The sequence below is a fragment of the Pristiophorus japonicus genome, unplaced genomic scaffold, assembly GCF_044704955.1.
Source record: "Pristiophorus japonicus isolate sPriJap1 unplaced genomic scaffold, sPriJap1.hap1 HAP1_SCAFFOLD_647, whole genome shotgun sequence".
Lineage (NCBI taxonomy): Eukaryota > Metazoa > Chordata > Chondrichthyes > Pristiophoridae > Pristiophorus > Pristiophorus japonicus.
Genome location: NW_027254559.1, coordinates 51,769 through 71,378, shown reverse-complemented (window position 1 = coordinate 71,378; position 19,610 = coordinate 51,769). Strand labels below are relative to the sequence as shown.

The following is a 19,610-nucleotide window of genomic DNA, read 5'->3' as shown; positions in this document are numbered from 1 at the left end:
CGTGGGCAGGTACAGCAGGAGCGGCGAGGTCGGGGCGAAGGAGCGGCGAGAGATTGTAGAGGGATGTGATGGGGGCCCGGGAGAGGCGAGTGTTCGGGCCCAGGGGCAGCACGGCCCAGCCCACACTGTGTGATATGTGGGCGCACTGGGTCCGTGCAGCAGAGCAGGTCTCCAGTCGTCCTGGTTAACCCTTGCCCCTGGACCAAGACCTCGCTCTGTCAAGCCCCGTGTGGTGGCTGGTGTACAACGGTCACCCCACGTTAAAACAATCCACCCACAGGCATCTTCCACCCTTCAGGATGTAGTTCGGGATCCGGAATATTAGCTCCTTCATTGAAACACTAGTGAGCGTTTCCCTTTTGGTGTGGAATCAAGTTATCCTCGCTGCGTCAGAAGAATATTTATCCCTCGACCGGCATCAGTAAAACAGACGATCTGGGTCAGTATCACATCGCTGCGTTTGGGAGCTTGCTGTGCGCTAATTGAGCTGCCGTGTTTCCCACAATACACCAGTGACCACACTCCCAAGGTTCTTCATTGGCATGTCCGGTGATCGTGAAAGGCGCTGTATCAATGCAACGCTTTGTTTTGCCGTGCTCTGTGAGGCTGGTTGACGATGCTGTTCTTCACCCGCAGGATGTGGAAGCGAACACAATCCACCTCAAGGAACATGGAAAAGATGTGTTAGTCCTGGAGAAGAGCTCTCAAGGAGGTGGTGTCAATGGACATGTGTCCTCGCCAGCGAGTTACAGGTCAGGTTCCGACTCTTCACGTTCTCTCCTGCTCCAGTTTCCCCCACAGGCACACTCCAATCCTGAGACAGTACTGCCCCTCCGACAGTGTGGTACTCCCTCAGTACTGCCCCTCCGACAGTGCGGCGCTCCCTCAGTACTGCCCCTCCGACAGTGTGGTACTCCCTCAGTACTGCCCCTCCGACAGTGCGGCGCTCCCTCAGTACCGCCCCTCCGACAGTGCGGTACTCCCTCAGTACTGCCCCTCCAACAGCGCAGTGCGGCGCTCCCTCAGTACTGTCCCTCCGACAGTGCGGCACTCCCTCAGTACTGCCCCTCCGACAGTGCGACACTCCCTCAGTACCGCCCCTCCGACAGTGCGGCGCTCCCTCAGTACCGCCCCTCCGACAGTGCGGCACTCCCTCAGTACCGCCCCTCCGACAGTGCGGCACTCCCTCAGTACTGCCCCACCGACAGTGCGGCGCTCCCTCAGTACCGCCCCTCCGATAGTGCGGTGCTCCCTCAGTACCGCCCCTCCGACAGTGCGGTGCTCCCTCAGTACCGCCCCTCCGACATTGCGGGGCTCCCTCAGTACCGCCCCTCCGACAGTGCGGCGCTCCCTCAGTACTGGCCCTTTGACAGTGCGGCACTCCCTCAGTACTGCCCCTCCGACAGTGCGGGGCTCCCTCAGTACTGCCCCTCCGACAGTGCGGGGCTCCCTCAGTACTGCCCCTCCGACAGTGCGGCGCTCCCTCAGTACTGTCCCTCCGACAGTACGGTGCTCCCTCAGTACTGCCCCTCCGACAGTGCGGTGCTCCCTCAGTACTGCCCCTCCGACAGTGTGGCACTCCCTCAGTACTGCCCCTCCGACAGTACGGTGCTCCCTCAGTACCGCCCCTCCGACAGTGCGGCGCTCCCTCAGTACCGCCCCTCCGACAGTGCAGTGCTCCCTCAGTACCGCCCCTCCGACAGTGCGGTGCTCCCTCAGTACCGCCCCTCCGACATTGCGGGGCTCCCTCAGTACCGCCCCTCCGACAGTGCGGCGCTCCCTCAGTACTGGCCCTCTGACAGTGCGGCACTCCCTCAGTACTGCCCCTCCGACAGTGCGGGGCTCCCTCAGTACTGCCCCTCCGACAGTGCGGGGCTCCCTCAGTACTGCCCCTCCGACAGTGCGGCGCTCCCTCAGTACTGTCCCTCCGACAGTATGGTGCTCCCTCAGTACTGCCCCTCCGACAGTGCGGTGCTCCCTCAGTACTGCCCCTCCGACAGTGTGGCACTCCCTCAGTACTGTCCCTCCGACAGTACGGTGCTCCCTCAGTACTGCCCCTCCGACAGTGCGGCGCTCCCTCAGTACTGCCCCTCCGACAGTGCGGCACTCCCTCAGTACTGTCCCTCCGACAGTACGGTGCTCCCTCAGTACCGCCCCTCCGACAGTGCGGCGCTCCCTCAGTACTGCCCCTCCGACAGTGCGGTGCTCCCTCAGTACTGCCCCTCCGACAGTGCGGCGCTCCCTCAGTACTGCCCCTCCGACAGTGCGGCGCTCCCTCAGTACTGCCCCTCCGACAGTGCGGCGCTCCCTCAGTACTGCCCCTCCGACAGTGCGGGGCTCCCTCAGTACTGCACTGGGAGTGTCGGCTTCAATATTTGTGCTCAAATCTCTGGAGTGGGACTTGGATTTTAACCCAACAATGGGCAACAACAACAACCACGTATATTTATATATCGCCTTTAACGTAGTGAGACGTCCCAAGCCGCTTCACAGGAGGGTTATGAGATGAAAATTTGACACCGAGCCACATACGGAGAAATTAGCGCAGGTGACCAAAAGCTGGGACACAGGGGGAGGTTTTAAGGAGGAGGTAGAGAGGTAGAGAGGTTTAGGGAGGGAGTTCCAGAGCTTGGGGCCCAGGCAACAGAAGGCACGGCCACCGATGGTGGAGTGATTATAATCAGGAATGGTCAGGAGGGCAGAATTAGAGGAGTGCAGAGATCTCGGGGGGTTGTGGGGCTGGATGGGGTTACAGAGATAGGGAGGGGTGTAGGGGCTGGAGGAGGTTACAGAGATAGGGAGGGGTGTAGGGGCTGGAGGAGGTTACAGAGATAGGGAGGTGTGTAGGGGCTGGAGGAGGTTACAGAGATAGGGAGGGGTGTAGGGGCTGGAGGAGGTTACAGAGATAGGGAGGGGTGTAGGGGCTGGAGGAGGTTACAGAGATAGGGAGGGGTGTAGGGGCTGGAGGCGGTTACAGAGATAGGGAGGGATGTAGGGGCTGGAGGAGGTTACAGAGATAGGGAGGTGTGTAGGGGGCTGGAGGAGGTTACAGAGATAGAGAGGGGTGTAGGGGCTGGAGGAGGTTACAGAGATAGGGAGGGGGCGAGGGCCATGGAGGGATTTGTAAACAAGGATGGAGAATTTTGAAATCGAGACGTTGCTTAACTGGGAGCCAACGTAGGTCAGTGAGCACAGGGGGTGATGGGTGAGTGGGACTCGGTCCGAGTTAGGACACGGGGGCAGCGAGCACAGGGGGTGATGGGTGAGTGGGACTCGGTGCGAGTTAGGACACGGGGGCAGCGAGCACAGGGGGTGATGGGTGAGTGGGACTCGGTGCGAGTTAGGACACGGGGGCAGCGAGCACAGGGGGTGATGGGTGAGTGGGACTCGGTGCGAGTTAGGACACGGGGTCAGTGAGCATAGGAGGGTGATGGGTGAGTGGGACTGGGTGTGAGTTAGGACACGGGGCAGTGAGCACAGGAGGGTGATGGGTGAGCGGGACTGGGTGCGAGTTAGGACACGGGGTCAGTGAGCACAGGGGGTGATGGGTGAGTGGGACTCGGTGCGAGTTAGGACACGGGGGCAGCGAGCACAGGGGGTGATGGGTGAGCGGGACTCGGTGCGAGTTAGGACACGGGGGCAGTGAGCACAGGGGGTGATGGGTGAGTGGGACTGGGTGCGAGTTAGGACACGGGGTCAGTGAGCACAGGGGGTGATGGGTGAGTGGGACTGGGTGTGAGTTAGGACACGGGGGCAGTGAGCACAGGGGGTGATGAGTGAGTGGGACTCGGTGCGAGTTAGGGCACGGGGGCAGTGAGCACAGGGGGTGATGGGTGAGCGGGACTCGGTGCGAGTTAGGACACGGGGTCAGTGAGCACAGGGGGTGATGGGTGAGCGGGACTCGGTGCGAGTTAGGACACGGGGTCAGTGAGCACAGGGGGTGATGGGTGATCGGGACTGGGTGTGAGTTAGGACACGGGGTCAGCACAGGGGGGTGATGGGTGAGCGGGACTCGGTGCGAGTTAGGATACGGGGTCAGTGAGCACAGGGGGTGATGGGTGAGTGGGACTCAGTGTGAGTTAGGACACGGGTCAGTGAGCACAGGGGGTGATGGGTGAGTGGGACTAGGTGCGAGTTAGGACACGGGTCAGTGAGCACAGGGGGTGATGGGTGAGCGGGACTCGGTGCGAGTTAGGACACGGGGCAGTGAGCACAGGGGGTGATGGGTGAGCGGGACTCGGTGCGAGTTAGGACACGGGGTCAGCGAGCACAGCGGGTGATGGGTGAGCGGGACTCGGTGCGAGTTAGGACACGGTCAGTGAGCACAGGGGGTGATGGGTGAGTGGGACCCGGTGTGAGTTAGGACACGGGGGCAGCCTAGTTTTGGATCACCTCTAGTTTACGTCGGGTAGAATGTGGGAGGCCGGCCAGGAGTGTGTTGGAATAGTCAAGTCTGGAGGTAACGGGGGCACGGATGAGGGTAGATTTGGGAGAGAGGGGGACAGTAACTAATGAGAGCGGACGGTTAATAATGTCGGCTATCATTCCTCAGCAGAGACTGTCCCTCGGAATCGAGGAAGACTTGCTTCCACTCTAAACACGAGTCCTTAGGTGGCTGAACAGCCCAATACGGGACCCACAGTCCCTGTCACAGGTGGGACAGATAGACGTTGAGGGAAGGGGAGGGTGGGACTGGTTTGCCGCACGCTCCTTCCGCTGCCTGCGCTTGGTTTCTGCACGCTCTCGGCGACGAGACTCGAGGTGCTCAGCGCCCTCCCGGATGCACTTCCTCCACTTAGGGCGGACTGGTCTTTGGCCAGGGACTCCCAGGTGTCGGTGGGGATGTTGCACTTTATCAGGGAGGCTTTGAGGGTGGTCCCTTGTAACGTTTCCTCTGCCCACCTTTGGCTCGTTTGCCCGTGAAGGAGTTCCCGAGTAGAGCGCTTGCTTTGGGGGAGTCCCGTGTCTGGGGGACATACGGACAATGTGGCCCTGCCCAGCGGAGCTGGTCGAGTGTGGTCAGTGCTTCGATGCTGGGGATGTTGGGCCTGGTCGAGGACGCTAACGTTGGTGCGTCCGTCCTCCCGGGGGATTTGCAGGATCTTGCGGAGACAGCGTTGGTGGTATTTCTCCAGCGACTTGAGGTGTCTGCTGTACAATGTGCAAGGTGTGTTGGAGGGTCAACGGTGCGATCTGAAGGGGCTTTCTCATGCCAGAGCCCAGTGAGATGATTAACCCACGTCTTCTCTCGTGACAGATACACTGTGATGTACGGGACGCCAGAGAAAATTATTGAATATCTTCTGGAGACCATCAGTTTGGACACCATATACAGCGACCGGACAGGTAGGGATTCAGTCGGCAGGCGTCCTGGGGAATAGAATCGTAGCATGGTACAGCACAGGAGGATCCCATTGGGCCCATCGTTGCCCGTGCTGTGCCGGCTCTGTGACAGAGCGACCCAATCAGTCCCACTCCCCCCCTGCCCTTTCCCCCCACAGCCCTGTGAATTTTTCCCCTTCCAGTATTTACCCAATTCCCGGTTTGAAAGTCACGATTGAATCTGCTCCCACCGCCCTTTCAGGCAGCGCGTTCCCGATCACAACAACTCGCGGCGTAAACACATTCTCCCCCATCTGGTTCTGCTGCCGATGATCTGTGCCATGTATGTACATGCTGTTTGTAGCCACCAGGTGGTGTCATTGTGGGAGGCCACTGAGCAACACGCACACAGTGCTGCTCTGGTATAAAAGGCCAGCCATTGTGAGAGTCAGGCACTTTGTGCCGAATGAAGCAGAGCGAAGGTTGTACCTTGCTGAGTTAAACAGTTCTCAGTTTGAACCCTTATTGTCTACGTAACATTTGGTGAGGAGGATGGCACTATTCGGATCAAAGTGCCTGATTCACACAATGGCTGGCCTTTTATACCAGAGCAGCAACATGTGCATGTTGCTCAGTGACCTCCAACAATGGCACCACCTGGTGGCTACAAACAGCATGTACATACGTGACAATCGTCAATCTGTGTCCCTCTGGTTTCCGACGTTCCTGACACTGGGAACGGTTTTTCCCCGATCCACTCGTATCGCAACCTCTTCACCAATAATGAACGCCTCGGTCAAATCTCCTCTCACCCTTCTCTGCTCCAAGGAGAACAACCCCAGCTTCTCCAGTCTCTCCCCACGTCACTGAAGTCCCTCATCCCCCCCAGGACCATTCTGGTCAATCTCCCCCTGTACCCTCTCCCAGGCCCTTCACATCCTCCCTACAGTGTGGTGCCCAGAATTGTACACGCAATACTCCAGCTGTGGCTGAATCAATGTGTTACACAGGTCCATCAGAACCTCCTGGCTTTTGCACTCAATGCCTCTATTTATATGCGTAGGAGGGGTTGAGGGATTTGGGGAGAAGGTGAGTAGATGGGAGTGAGGAGTATGGGGAGAAGGTGGGTTGAGGAGATGGGGAGGTGGGTTGAGGGAGGTGGGTTGTGGGAGTGAGGGAGATGGGGAGAAGGTTTGTTGAGGGAGGTGAGTTGGGGGAGGTGGGTTGAGGGAGGTGGGAGTGAGGGAGATGGGGAGAAGGTTTGTTGAGGGAGATTGGGAGATGGGTTGAGGGAGGTGGGTTGAGAGAGATTGGGAGATGGGTTGGGGGAGGTGGGAGTGAGGGAGATGGGGAGAAGGTTTGTTGAGGGAGGTGGGGAAGTGGGTTGAGGGAGGTGGGTTGAGGGAGGTGGGGGTGAGGGAGATGGGGAGAAGGTTTGTTGAGGGAGATGGGGAGATGGGTTGAGGGAGGTGGGGGTGAGGGAGATGGGGAGAAGGTTTGTTGAGGGAGGTGGGGAGATGGGTTGGGGGAGGTGGGAGTGAGGGAGATGGGGAGAAGGTTTGTTGAGGGAGGTGGTGAGATGGGTTGAGGGAGGTGGGTTGAGGGAGGTGGGGGTGAGGGAGATGGGGAGAAGGTTTGTTGAGGGAGATGGGGAGATGGGTTGGGGGAGGTGGGAGTGAGGGAGATGGGGAGAAGGTTTGTTGAGGGAGATGGGGAGATGGGTTGGGGGAGGTGGGAGTGAGGGAGATGGGGAGAAGGTTTGTTGAGGGAGATGGGTTGGGGGAGGTGGGAGTGAGGGAGATGGGGAGAAGGTTTGTTGAGGGAGATGGGGAGGTGGGTTGAGGGAGGTGGGAGTGAGGGAGATGGGGAGAAGGTTTGTTGAAGGAGATGGGGAGATGGTTGGGGGAGGTGGGAGTGAGGGAGATGGGGAGAAGGTTTGTTGAGGGAGATGGGGAGATGGGTTGAGGGAGGTGGGTTGAGGGAGGTGGGGGTGAGGGAGATGGGGAGAAGGTTTGTTGAGGGAGATGGGGAGATGGGTTGAGGGAGGTGGGGGTGAGGGAGATGGGGAGAAGGTTTGTTGAGGGAGATGAGGAGATGGGTTGGGGGAGGTGGGAGTGAGGGAGATGGGGAGAAGGTTTGTTGAGGGAGATGGGGAGGTGGGTTGAGGGAGGTGGGAGTGAGGGAGATGGGGAGAAGGTTTGTTGAGGGAGATGGGGAGATGGGTTCGGGGAGGTGGGAGTGAGGGAGATAGGGAGAAGGTTTGTTGAGGGAGGTGGGGAGATGGGTTGAGGGAGGTGGGTTGAGGGAGGTGGGGGTGAGGGAGATGAGGAGAAGGTTTGTTGAGGGAGATGGGGAGATGGGTTGGGGGAGGTGGGAGTGAGGGAGATGGGGAGAAGGTTTGTTGAGGGAGATGGGTTGGGGGAGGTGGGAGTGAGGGAGATGGGGAGAAGGTTTGTTGAGGGAGATGGGGAGATGGGAGGTGGGTTGAGGGAGGTGGGGGTGAGGGAGATGGGGAGAAGGTTTGTTGAGGGAGATGGGGAGATGGGTTGGGGGAGGTGGGAGTGAGGGAGATGGGGAGAAGGTTTGTTGAGGGAGATGGGTTCGGGGAGGTGGGAGTGAGGGAGATAGGGAGAAGGTTTGTTGAGGGAGATGGGTTGGGGGAGGTGGGAGTGAGGGAGATGGGGAGAAGGTTTGTTGAGGGAGATGGGGAGGTGGGTTGAGGGAGGTGGGAGTGAGGGAGATGGGGAGAAGGTTTGTTGAGGGAGATGGGGAGGTGGGTTGATGGAGGTGGGGGTGAGGGAGATGGGGAGAAGGTTTGTTGAGGGAGATGGGGAGGTGGGTTGAGGAAGGTGGGGGTGAGGGAGATGGGGAGGGGAGCAGTTCCTCCTGCTGACGGTTTTAATCGAGTTTTCACTCGTGTTTTCGCCTGCAGATAGCTTTTTGGGCGACTTTCTACTCTTGCATTGTGTCTTCATGCCGGGAACCCAACTCTACACCGCGATCTTTAACCAATATCCTTTGGGAAACATGGAAATTCTATCAGAGGGGCAGTACTGAGGGAGTGCCGCACTGTCGGAGGGGCAGTACTGAGGGAGCGCCGCACTGTCGGAGGGGCAGTACTGAGGGAGCGCCGCACTGTCGGAGGGGCAGTACTGAGGGAGCGCCGCACTGTCGGAGGGGCAGTACTGAGGGAGCGCCGCACTGTCGGAGGGGCAGTACTGAGGGAGCCCCGCACTGTCGGAGGGGCAGTACTGAGGGAGCGCCGCACTGTCGGAGGGGCAGTACTGAGGGAGTGCCGCACTGTCGGAGGGGCAGTACTGAGGGAGTGCCGCACTGTCGGAGGGGCAGTACTGAGGGAGCCCCGCACTGTCGGAGGGGCAGTACTGAGGGAGCGCCGCACTGTTGGAGGGGCAGTACTGAGGGAGCGCCGCACTGTCGGAGGGGCAGTACTGAGGGAGCTCCGCACTGTCGGAGGGGCAGTACTGAGGGAGCGCCGCACTGTCGGAGGGGCAGTACTGAGGGAGCGCTGCACTGTCGGAGGGGCAGTACTGAGGGAGCACCGCACTGTCGGAGGGGCAGTACTGAGGGAGCGCCGCACTGTCGGAGGGGCGGTACTGAGGGAGCGCCGCACTGTCGGAGGGGCGGTACTGAGGGAGCGCCGTACTGTCGGAGGGGCAGTACTGAGGGAGCTCCGCACTGTCGGAGGGGTAGTACTGAGGGAGCGCTGCACTGTCGGAGGGGCGGTACTGAGGGAGCCCCGCACTGTCGGAGGGGCAGTACTGAGGGAGCGCCGCACTGTCGGAGGGGCAATACTGAGGGAGCGCCGCACTGTCGGAGGGGCAGTACTGAGGGAGCGCCGCACTGTCGGAGGGGCAGTACTGAGGGAGCGCCGCACTGTCGGAGAGGCGAGACCTTTTATTCCCACACTATCGAGTGCGGAATAATAACCGGCAAGGCGGGGAGAAAGGGGGTGACCCCAGTTTAGATTCCTTGACGGACTCCCACTTACAGAGCGCGGCCCTCGGAGGGACCTGAGACAGAGTGCGCTGCCTATTCCGTGGGGAGGAAGCAAAAGATCGTGCACCTGGTGACACAGTGGGTCGCGATGCTCGGCAGACATTTGCAGGATGATCCATCAGCCCTGAGCTTCCTGACGGTAAGACAGGACTACAATCGCAACGGGGCCACAGTGAGACACGGGAGCGGGAGAATGGCCATGAGAGATGGCAGAAACTCTGAACAAATATTTTGTGTCAGTCTTTACGGTAGAGGACACTAACAATATTCCGACAGTGGAGAGTCAAGGGGCTATCGAGGGGGGAGGAACTTAACACAATCACAATCTCTAAGGAGGTGGTACTCAGTAAGATAATGGGGCTAAAGGCAGATAAATCCCCTGGACCTGATGGAGTTTACGAGGATGCTAAGAGGCTGCAGGGTGACTTGGACAGGTTAGGTGAGTGGGCAAATGCATGGCAGATGCAGTATAATGTGGATAAATGTGAGGTTATCCACTTTGGGGGCAAAAACAGGAAGGCAGAATATTATCTGAACGGCGACAGATTAGGAAAAGGGGAGGTGCAACGAGACCTGGGTGTCATGGTACATCAGTCATTGAAGGTTGGCATACAGGTACAGCAGGCGGTGAAGAAAGCAAATGGTATATTGGCCTTCATAGCGAGAGGATTTGAGTATAGGAGCAGGGAGGTCTTACTGCAGTTGTACAGGGCCTTGGTGAGGCCACACCTGGAATATTGTGTACTGTTTTGGTCTCCTAATCTGAGGAAGGACATTCTTGCTATTGAGGGAGTGCAGCGAAGGTTCACCAGATTGATTCCCGGAATGGCAGGACTGACATATGAAGAAAGACTGGATCAACTGGGCTTATATTCACTGGAGTTTAGAAGAATGAGAGGGGACCTCATAGAAACGTATAAAATTCTGACGGGACTGGACAGGTTAGATGCAGGAAGAATGTTCCCGATGTTGGGGAAGTCCAGAACCAGGGGTCACAGTCTAAGGATAAGGGGTAAGCCATTTAGGACCGAGATGAGGAGAAACTTCTTCACCCAGAGAGTGGTGAACCTGTGGAATTCTCTACCACAGAAAGTTGTTGGGGCCAGTTCGTTGGATATATTCTAAAGGGAGTTAGATGTGGCCCTTACGGCTAAAGGGATCAAGGGGGTATGGAGAGAAAGCAGGAATGGGGTACTGAAGTTGCATGTTCAGCCATGATCATATTGAATGGTGGTGCAGGCTCGAAGGGCCGAATGGCCTCCTCCTGCACCTATTTTCTATGTTTCTATGTTTCTATGTTTCATCCCAGGGTCTTAAGAGAAGTAGCGGCAGGGATTGTGGATGCATTGGTTGTAATTTGCCATAATTCCCTGGATTCTGGGGAGGTCCCAGCAGATTGGAAAACTGCAAATGTAACTCCCCTATTTAAAACAGGAGGCAGACAAAAAGCAAGAAACTATAGACCAGTTAGCCTAACATCTGTGGTTGGGAAAATGTTGGAGTCCATTATTAAAGAAGCAGTAGCAGGACATTTGGAAAAGCAAAATTCGGTCAGGCAGAGTCAGCATGGATTTATGAAGGGGAAGTCATGTTTGACAAATTTGCTGGAGTTCTTTGAGGATGTAACGAACAGGATGGATAAAGGGGAACCAGTGGATGTGGTGTATTTGGATTTCCAGAAGGCATTTGACAAGGTGTCACATAAAAGGTTACTGCACAAGATAAAAGTTCACGGGGTTGGGGGTAATATATTAGCCTGGATAGAGGATTGGCTAACTAACAGAAAACAGAGAGTCGGAATAAATGGATAAAGCACCTTTACATATGAACATAAGAAATAGGAGCAGGAGTCGGCCATTCGGCCCCTCAAGCCTGCTCCGCCATTTAATACGATCATGGCTGATCCGATCATGGACTCAGCTCCACTTCCCCGCCCGCTCCCCATAACCCTTCAATCCCTTATCGCTCAAAAATCTGTCTATCTCCCGCCTTAAATATATTCAATGTCCCAGCCTCCACAGCTCTCTGGGGCAGAGAATTCCACAGATTTACAACCCTCTGAGAGAAAAAATTCCTCATCTCAGTTTTAAATGGGCGGCCCCTTATTCTAAGACCATGCCCCCTAGTTCTAGTCTCCCCCATCAGTGGAAACATCCTCTCTGCATCCACCTTGTCAAGCCCCCTCATAATCTTATACGTTTCCATAAGATCACCTCTCATTCTTATGAATTCCAATGAGTAGAGGCCCAACCTACTCAACCTTTCCTCATAAGTCAATCCCCTCATCTCCGGAATCAACGAGTGAACCTTCTCTGAACTACCCACACTGTCGGAGGGGCAGAACTGAGGGAGTGCCGCACTGTCGGAGGGGCGGTACTGAGGGAGCGCCGCACTGTCGGAGGGGCAGTACTGAGGGAGCGCTGTACTGTTGGAGGGGTGGTACCGAGGGAGCGCCGCACTGTCGGAGGGGCAGTACTGAGGGAGCGCCGCACTGTCGGAGGGGCAGTACTGAGGGAGCGCCGCACTGTCGGAGGGGTAGTACTGAGGGAGCGCCGCACTGTCGGAGTTGCCGTCTTTTGGATAAGATGTTAAACCGAGGCCGCGACTGCTCTCTCGGGTGGATGTAAAAGATCCCGGGGCCACTATTTGGAAGAAGAGCAGGGGGAGTTCTCCCCGGTGTCCTGGGGCCAATATCTATCCCTCGACCAACATCACTAAAACAGATGGTCTGGGTCATTATCACATCGCTGTGTGTGGGAGCTTGCTGTGCGCAAATTGGCGTTTCCCACATTACAACAGTGACTACACTCCAAAAAGTACTTCATTGCCGATAAAGCGCTTTGGGACGTTCGGTGGTCGTGAAAGGCGATACATAAATAGAAGTTCTGTTTGTCTTTGTTGCTACAAGGAGTTCGAAGATATGGTTGCAAAGGACACCAGACTGAGCGATGCTTTGAAGGAAGAGGTTACAGACCGGAAGAAGAGCAGAAAGTAAGTGAAGATGAATGTTGGCCTTTATTGCAAAGGGGATGGAGTATAAAAGCAGGGAAGTCTTGCTACAGTTATACAGGGTATTGGTGAGGCCACACCTGGAGTACTGCGTGCAGTTTTGGTTTCCGTATTTACATAGAAAACATAGAAAATAGGTGCAGGAGCAGGCCATTCAGCCCTTCTAGCCTGCACCGCCATTCAATGAGTTCATGGCTGAACATGAAACTTCAGTACCCACTTCCTGCTTTCACGCCATACCCCTTGATCCCCCGAGTAGTAAGGACTTCATCTAACTCCCTTTTGAATATATTTAGTGAATTGGCCTCAACTACTTCCTGTGGTAGAGAATTCCACAGGTTCACCACTCTCTGGGTGAAGAAGTTTCTCCTTATCTCGGTCCTAAATGGCTTCCTCCTTATCCTTAGACTGTGACCCCTGGTTCTGGACTTCCCCAACATTGGGAACATTCTTCCTGCATCCAACCTGTCCAAACCCGTCAGAATTTTTAATGTTTCTATGAGGTCCCCTCTCACTCTTCTGAACTCCAGTGAATACAAGCCCAGTTGATCCAGTCTTTCTTGATAGGTCAGTCCCACCATCCCGGGAATCAGTCTGGTGAATCTTCGCTGCACTCCCTCAATAGCAAGAATGTCCTTCCTCAAGTTAGGAGACCAAAACTGTACACAATACTCCAGGTGTGGCCTCACCAAGGCCCTGTACAACTGTAGCAACACCTCCCTGCCCCTGTACTCAAATCCCCTCGCTATGAAGGCCAACATGCCATTTGCTTTCTTAACCGCCTGCTGTACCTGCATGCCAACCTTCAATGACTGATGTACCATGACACCCAGGTCTCGTTGCACCTTCCCTTTTCCTAATCTGTCACCATTCAGATAATAGTCTGTCTCTCTGTTTTTACCACCAAAGTGGATAACCTCACATTTATCCACATTATACTTCATCTGCCACGCATTTGCCCACTCACCTAACCTATCCAAGTCACTCTGTAGCCTCATAGCATCCTCCTCGCAGCTCACACTGCCACCCAACTTAGTGTCATCCGCAAATTTGGAGATACTACATTTAATCCCCTCATCTAAATCATTAATGTACAGTGTAAACAGCTGGGGCCCCAGCACAGAACCTTGCGGCACCCCACTAGTCACTGCCTGCCATTCCGAAAAGTACCCGTTTACTCCTACTCTTTGCTTCCTGTCTGACAACCAGTTCTCAATCCACGTCAGCACACTACACCCAATCCCATGTGCTCTAACTTTGCACATTAATCTCCTGTGTGGGACCTTGTCGAAAGCCTTCTGAAAGTCCAAATATACCACATCAACTGGTACTCCTTTGTCCACTTTATTGGAAACATCCTCAAAAAATTCCAGAAGATTTGTCAAGCATGATCTCCCTTTCACAAATCCATGCTGACTTGGACCTATCATGTCACCATTTTCCAAATGCGCTGCTATGACATCCTTAATAATTGATTCCATCATTTTACCCACTACTGAGGTCAGGCTGACCGGTCTATAATTCACTGCTTTCTCTCTCCCTCCTTTTTTAAAAAGTGGGGTTACATTGGCTACCCTCCACTCGATAGGAACTGATCCAGAGTCAATGGAATGTTGGAAAATGACTGTCAATGCATCCGCTATTTCCAAGGCCACCTCCTTAAGTACTCTGGGATGCAGTCCATCAGGCCCTGGGGATTTATCGGCCTTCAATCCCATCAATTTCCCCAACACAATTTCCCGACTAATAAAGATTTCCCTCAGTTCCTCCTCCTTAATAGACCCTCTGACCACTTTTATATCCGGAAGGTTGTTTGTGTCCTCCTTAGTGAATACTGAACCAAAGTACTTGTTCAATTGGTCTGCCATTTCTTTGTTCCCCGTTATGACTTCCCCTGATTCTGACTGCAGGGGACCTACGTTTGTCTTTACTAACCTTTTTCTCTTTACATACCTATTGAAACTTTTGCAATCCGCCTTAATGTTCCCTGCAAGCTTCTTCTCGTACTCCATTTTCCCTGCCCTAATCAAACCCTTTGTCCTCCTCTGCTGAGTTCTAAATTTCTCCCAGTCCCCAGGTTCGCTGCTATTTCTGGCCAATTTGTATGCCATTTCCTTGGCTTTAATACTATTCCTGATTTCCCTAGATAGCCACGGTTGAGCCACCTTCCCTTTTTTATTTTTATGCCAGACAGGAATGTACAATTGTTGTAATTCATCCATGCGGTCTCTAAATGTCTGCCATTGCCCATCCACAGTCAACCCCCTAAGTATCATTCGCCAATCTATCCTAGCCAATTCACGCCTCATACCTTCAAAGTTACCCTTCTTTAAGTTCTGGACCATGGTCTCTGAATTAACTGTTTCATTCTCCATCCTAATGCAGAATTCCACCATATTATGGTCACTCTTCCCCAAGGGGCCTCGCACAATGAGATTGCTAATTAATCCTCTCTCATTACACAACACCCAGTCTAAGATGGCCTCCCCCCTAGTTGGTTCCTCGACATATTGGTCTAGAAAACCATCCCTTATGCATTCCAGGAAATCCTCCTCCACCGTATTGCTTCCAGTTTGGCGAGCCCAATCTATGTGCATATTAAAGTCACCCATTATAACTGCTGCACCTTTATTGCATGCACTCTTAATTTCCTGTTTGATGCCCTCCCCAACATCACTACTACTGTTTGGAGGTCTGTACACAACTCCCACTAACGATTTTTGCCCTTTAGTGTTCTGTAGCTCTACCCATATAGATTCCACATCATCCAAGCTTAATGTCTTTCCTAACTATTGCATTAATCTCCTCTTTAACCAGCAATGCTACCCCACCTCCTTTTCCTTTTATTCTATCCTTCCTGAATGTTGAATACCCCTGGATGTTGAGTTCCCAGCCCTGATCCTCCTGGAGCCACGTCTCCGTAATCCCAATCACATCATATTTGTTAACATCTATTTGCACAGTTAATTCATCCACCTATTGCGGATACTCCTTGCATTAAGACACAAAGCCTTCAGGCTTGCTTTTTTAACACCCTTTGTCCTTCTAGAATTTTGCTGTACAATGGCCCTTTTTGTTCTTTGCCTTGGGTTTCTCTGCCCTCCACTTTTCCTCATCTCCTTTCTGTCTTTTGCTTTTGCCTCATTTTTGTCTCCCTCTGTCTCCCTGCATAGGTTCCCATCCCCCTGCCATATTAGTTTAACTCCTCCCCAACAGCACTAGCAAACACTCCCCCGAGGACATTGGTTCCGGTCCTGCCCAGGTGCAGACCGTTCGGTTTGTACTGGTCCCACCTCCCCCAGAACCGGTCCCAATGCCCCAGGAATTTGAATCCCTCCCTGCTGCACCACTGCTCAAGCCACGTATTCATCTGCGCTATCCTGCGATTCCTACTCTGACTAGCACGTGGCACTGGTAGCAATCCCGAGATTACTACTTTTGAGGTCCTACTTTTTAACTTAGCTCCTAGCTCCTTAAATTCTTTTCGTAGGACCTCATCCCTTTTTTTACCTATGTCGTTGGTACCAATGTGCACCACGACAACTGGCTGTTCTCCCTCCCATTTCAGAATGTCCTGCACCCGCTCCGAGACATCCTTGACCCTTGCACCAGGGAGGCAACATACCATCCTGGAGTCTCGGTTGCGTCCGCAGAAACACCTATCTATTCCCCTCACCATCGAATCCCCTATCACTATCGCGCTCCCACTCTTTTTCCTGCCCTCCTTTGCAGCAGAGCCACCTACGGTGCCATGAACTTGGCTGCTGCTGCCCTCCCCTGATAAGTCATCCCCCTCAACAGTACCCAAAGCAGTGTATCTGTTTTGCAGGGGGATGACCACAGGGGACCCCTGCACTATCTTTCTTGCACTGCTCTTCCTGCTGGTCTTCCATTCCCTATCTGGCTGTGGACCCTTCTCCTGCGGTAAGACCAACTCGCTGCACGTGATACTCACGTCATTCTCAGCATCGTGGATGCTCCAGAGTGAATCCACCCTCAGCTCCAATTCCGCAACGCGGACCGTCAAGAGCTCGAGGCGGATACACTTCTCACACACGTAGCGTCCAGGGACACCGGAAGTGTCCCCGAGTTCCCACATGGTACAGGAGGAGCATATCACGTGACCGAGCTCTCCTGCCATGTCTTAACCTTAGATACCCTTAAATTGGTAATAACAATGTTACAGTTCACTTACTGATATAAAAAAGAAAAGAAAAGCTACTCACCAATCACCAGCCTATCACTTACCACATTGGCTGTGACGTCACTTTTTGATTACTTTCTACTTCTACTTTGCTTTCTCTCCCGCTGTAGCTGCACTGGTACGCTGGCTCTCGATCTCCCGCTGGGCCTTTTATAGGCCGCTCCGACACTGCTCCCGCCTCTCACCCACTGCCGCTGGCTCTCGATCTCCCGCTGGGCCTTTTATAGGCCGCTCCCCTCTCACCCACTGCCGCTGGCTCTCGATCTCCCGCTGGGCCTTTTATAGGCTGCTCCGACACTGCTCCCGCCTCTCACCCACTGCCGCTGGCTCTCGATCTCCCGCTGGGCCTTTTATAGGTCGCTCCCCTCTCACCAACTGCTGCTGGCGCTCGATCTCCCGCTGGGCCTTTTATAGGACGCTCCCCTCTCACCAACTGCCGCTGGCTCTCGATCTCCCGCTGGGCCTTTGATAGGCTGCTCCCACCTCTCACCCACTGCTGCTGGCTCTCGATCTCCCGCTGGGCCTTTTATAGGCTGCTCCCCTCTCACCCACTGCCGCTGGCTCTCGATCTCCCGCTGGACCTTTTATACGCTGCTCCCCTCTCACCCACTGCCGCTGGCTCTCGATCTCCCGCTGGGCCTTTTATAGGTCGCTCCCCTCTCACCAACTGCCGCTGGCTCTCGATCTCCCGCTGGGCCTTTTATAGGTCGCTCCCCTCTCACCAACTGCTGCTGGCTCTCGATCTCCCGCTGGGCCTTTTATAGGTCGCTCCCCTCTCACCAACTGCCGCTGGCTCTCGATCTCCCGCTGGGCCTTTTATAGGCTGCTCCCGCGTCTCACCCACTGCCGCTGGCTCTCGATCTCCCGCTGGGCCTTTTATAGGTCGCTCCCCTCTCACCAACTGCTGCTGGCTCTCGATCTCCCGCTGGGCCTTTTATAGGTCGCTCCCCTCTCACCCACTGCCGCTGGCTCTCGATCTCCCGCTGGGCCTTTTATAGGTCGCTCCCCTCTCACCCACTGCCGCTGGCTCTCGATCTCCCGCTGGGCCTTTTATAGGTCGCTCCCCTCTCACCAACTTACAGAGATAGGGAGGGGTGTAGGGGCTGGAGGAGGTTATACAGATAGGGAGGGGTGTATGGGCTGGAGGAGGTTACAGAGATAGGGAGGGGTGTAGGGGCTGGAGGAGGTGACAGAGATAGAGAGGGGTGCAGGGGGCTGGAGGAGGTTACAGAGATAAGGAGGGGTGTAGGAGCTGGAGGAGGTTACAGAGATAGCGAGGGGTGTAGGGGCTGGAGGAGGTTACAGAGATAGGGAGGGGTGTAGGGGCTGGAGGAGGTGACAGAGATAGAGAGGGGTGCAGGGGGCTGGAGGAGGTTATACAGATAGGGAGGGGTGTAGGGGCTGGAGGAAGTTATACAGATAGGGAGGGGTGTAGGGGCTGGAGGAGGTTATACAGATAGGGAGGGGTGTAGGGGCTGGAGGAGGTGACAGAGATAGAGAGGGGTGCAGGGGGCTGGAGGAGGTTACAGAGATAAGGAGAGGTGTAGGAGCTGGAGGAGGTTACAGAGATAGCGAGGGGTGTAGGGGCTGGAGGAGGTTACAGAGATAGGGAGGGGTGTAGGGGCTGGAGGAAGTTACAGAGATAGGGAGGGGTGCAGGGGCTGGAGGAGATTACAGAAACTGGGAGAGGGGAGGAGGCCATGGAGGGATTTGAAGAGGAGGATGAGAATTTTGAAATCGAGGCGTTGCTTAACCGGGCGCCAATGTAGATCAGCGAGCACAGGGGGTGATGGGTGAGTGGGACTCGGTGCGAGTTAGGACACGGTTCAGCGAGCACAGGGGGTGATGGGTGAGTGGGACTCGGTACGAGTTAGGACACGGGGCACAGGGGGTGATGGGTGAGCGGGACTCGATGCGAGTTAGGACACGGGGTCAGTGAGCACAGGGGGTGATGGGTGAGTAGGACTGGGTGTGAGTTAGGACACGGGTCAGCGAGCACAGGGGGTGATGGGTGAGTGGGACTGGGTGTGAGTTAGGACACGGGGTCAGTGAGCACAGGGGGTGATGGGTGAGTGGGACTGGGTGTGAGTTAGGACACGGGTCAGCGAGCACAGGGGGTGATGGGTGAGTGGGACTGGGTATGAGTTAGGACACGGGGTCAGTGAGCACAGGGGGTGATGGGTGAGTGGGACTCGGTGCGAGTTAGGACACGGGGTCAGTGAGCACAGTGGGTGATGGGTGAGTGGGACTTGGTGCGAGTTAGGACATGGGGCAGTGAGCACAGGGGGTGATGGGTGAGTGGGACTGGGTGCGAGTTAGGACACGGGGGCAGTGAGCACAGGGGGTGATGGGTGAGCGGGACTCGGTGCGAGTTAGGACACGGGGTCAGTGAGCACAGGGGATGATGGGTGAGCGGGACTCGGTGTGAGTTAGGACACGGGGACAGTGAGCACAGGGGGTGATGGGTGAGTGGGACTCAGTGTGAGTTAGGACACGGGGCAGCGAGCACAGGGGGTGATGGGTGAGCGGGACTTGGTGCGAGTTAGGACACAGGGACAGTGAGCACAGGGGGTGATGGGTGAGCGGGACTCGGTGTGAGTTAGGACACGGGTCAGCGAGCACAGGGGGTGATGGGTGAGTGGGACTCGGTGCGAGTTAGGACACGGGGTCAGTGAGTACAGGGGGTGATGGGTGAGTGGGACTCGGTGCGAGTTAGGACACGGGGTCAGTGAGCACAGGGGGTGATGGGTGAGCGGGACTCGGTGTAAGTTAGGACACGGGTCAGCGAGCACAGGGGGTGATGGGTGAGTGGGACTCGGTGCGAGTTAGGACACGGGGTCAGTGAGCACAGGGGGTGATGGGTGAGCGGGACTCGGTGTGAGTTAGGACACGGGGAAAGTGAGCACAGGGGGTGATGGGTGAGTGGGACTCGGTGCGAGTTAGGACACGGGGTCAGTGAGCACAGGGGGTGATGGGTGAGCGGGACTCGGTGCGAGTTAGGACATGGGGTCAGTGAGCACAGGGGTTGATGGGTGAGTGGGACTCGGTGCGAGTTAGG

General features: G+C 55.5%; 1 protein-coding gene across 1 annotated transcript in view; it reads left to right on the top strand.

The window, feature by feature from the left end:
- rapgef3 (Rap guanine nucleotide exchange factor (GEF) 3) overlaps positions 1–19,610 on the top strand; it is a 112,881-nt gene that overhangs the window by 42,022 nt on the left and 51,249 nt on the right. The window contains exons 10-14 of the mRNA XM_070874028.1: positions 637–752; positions 5,258–5,346; positions 8,255–8,333; positions 9,328–9,478; positions 12,248–12,330. Of these exons, the coding sequence (XP_070730129.1) occupies positions 637–752; positions 5,258–5,346; positions 8,255–8,333; positions 9,328–9,478; positions 12,248–12,330 (518 nt within the window). The remainder of the gene's footprint in view (positions 1–636; positions 753–5,257; positions 5,347–8,254; positions 8,334–9,327; positions 9,479–12,247; positions 12,331–19,610) is intronic.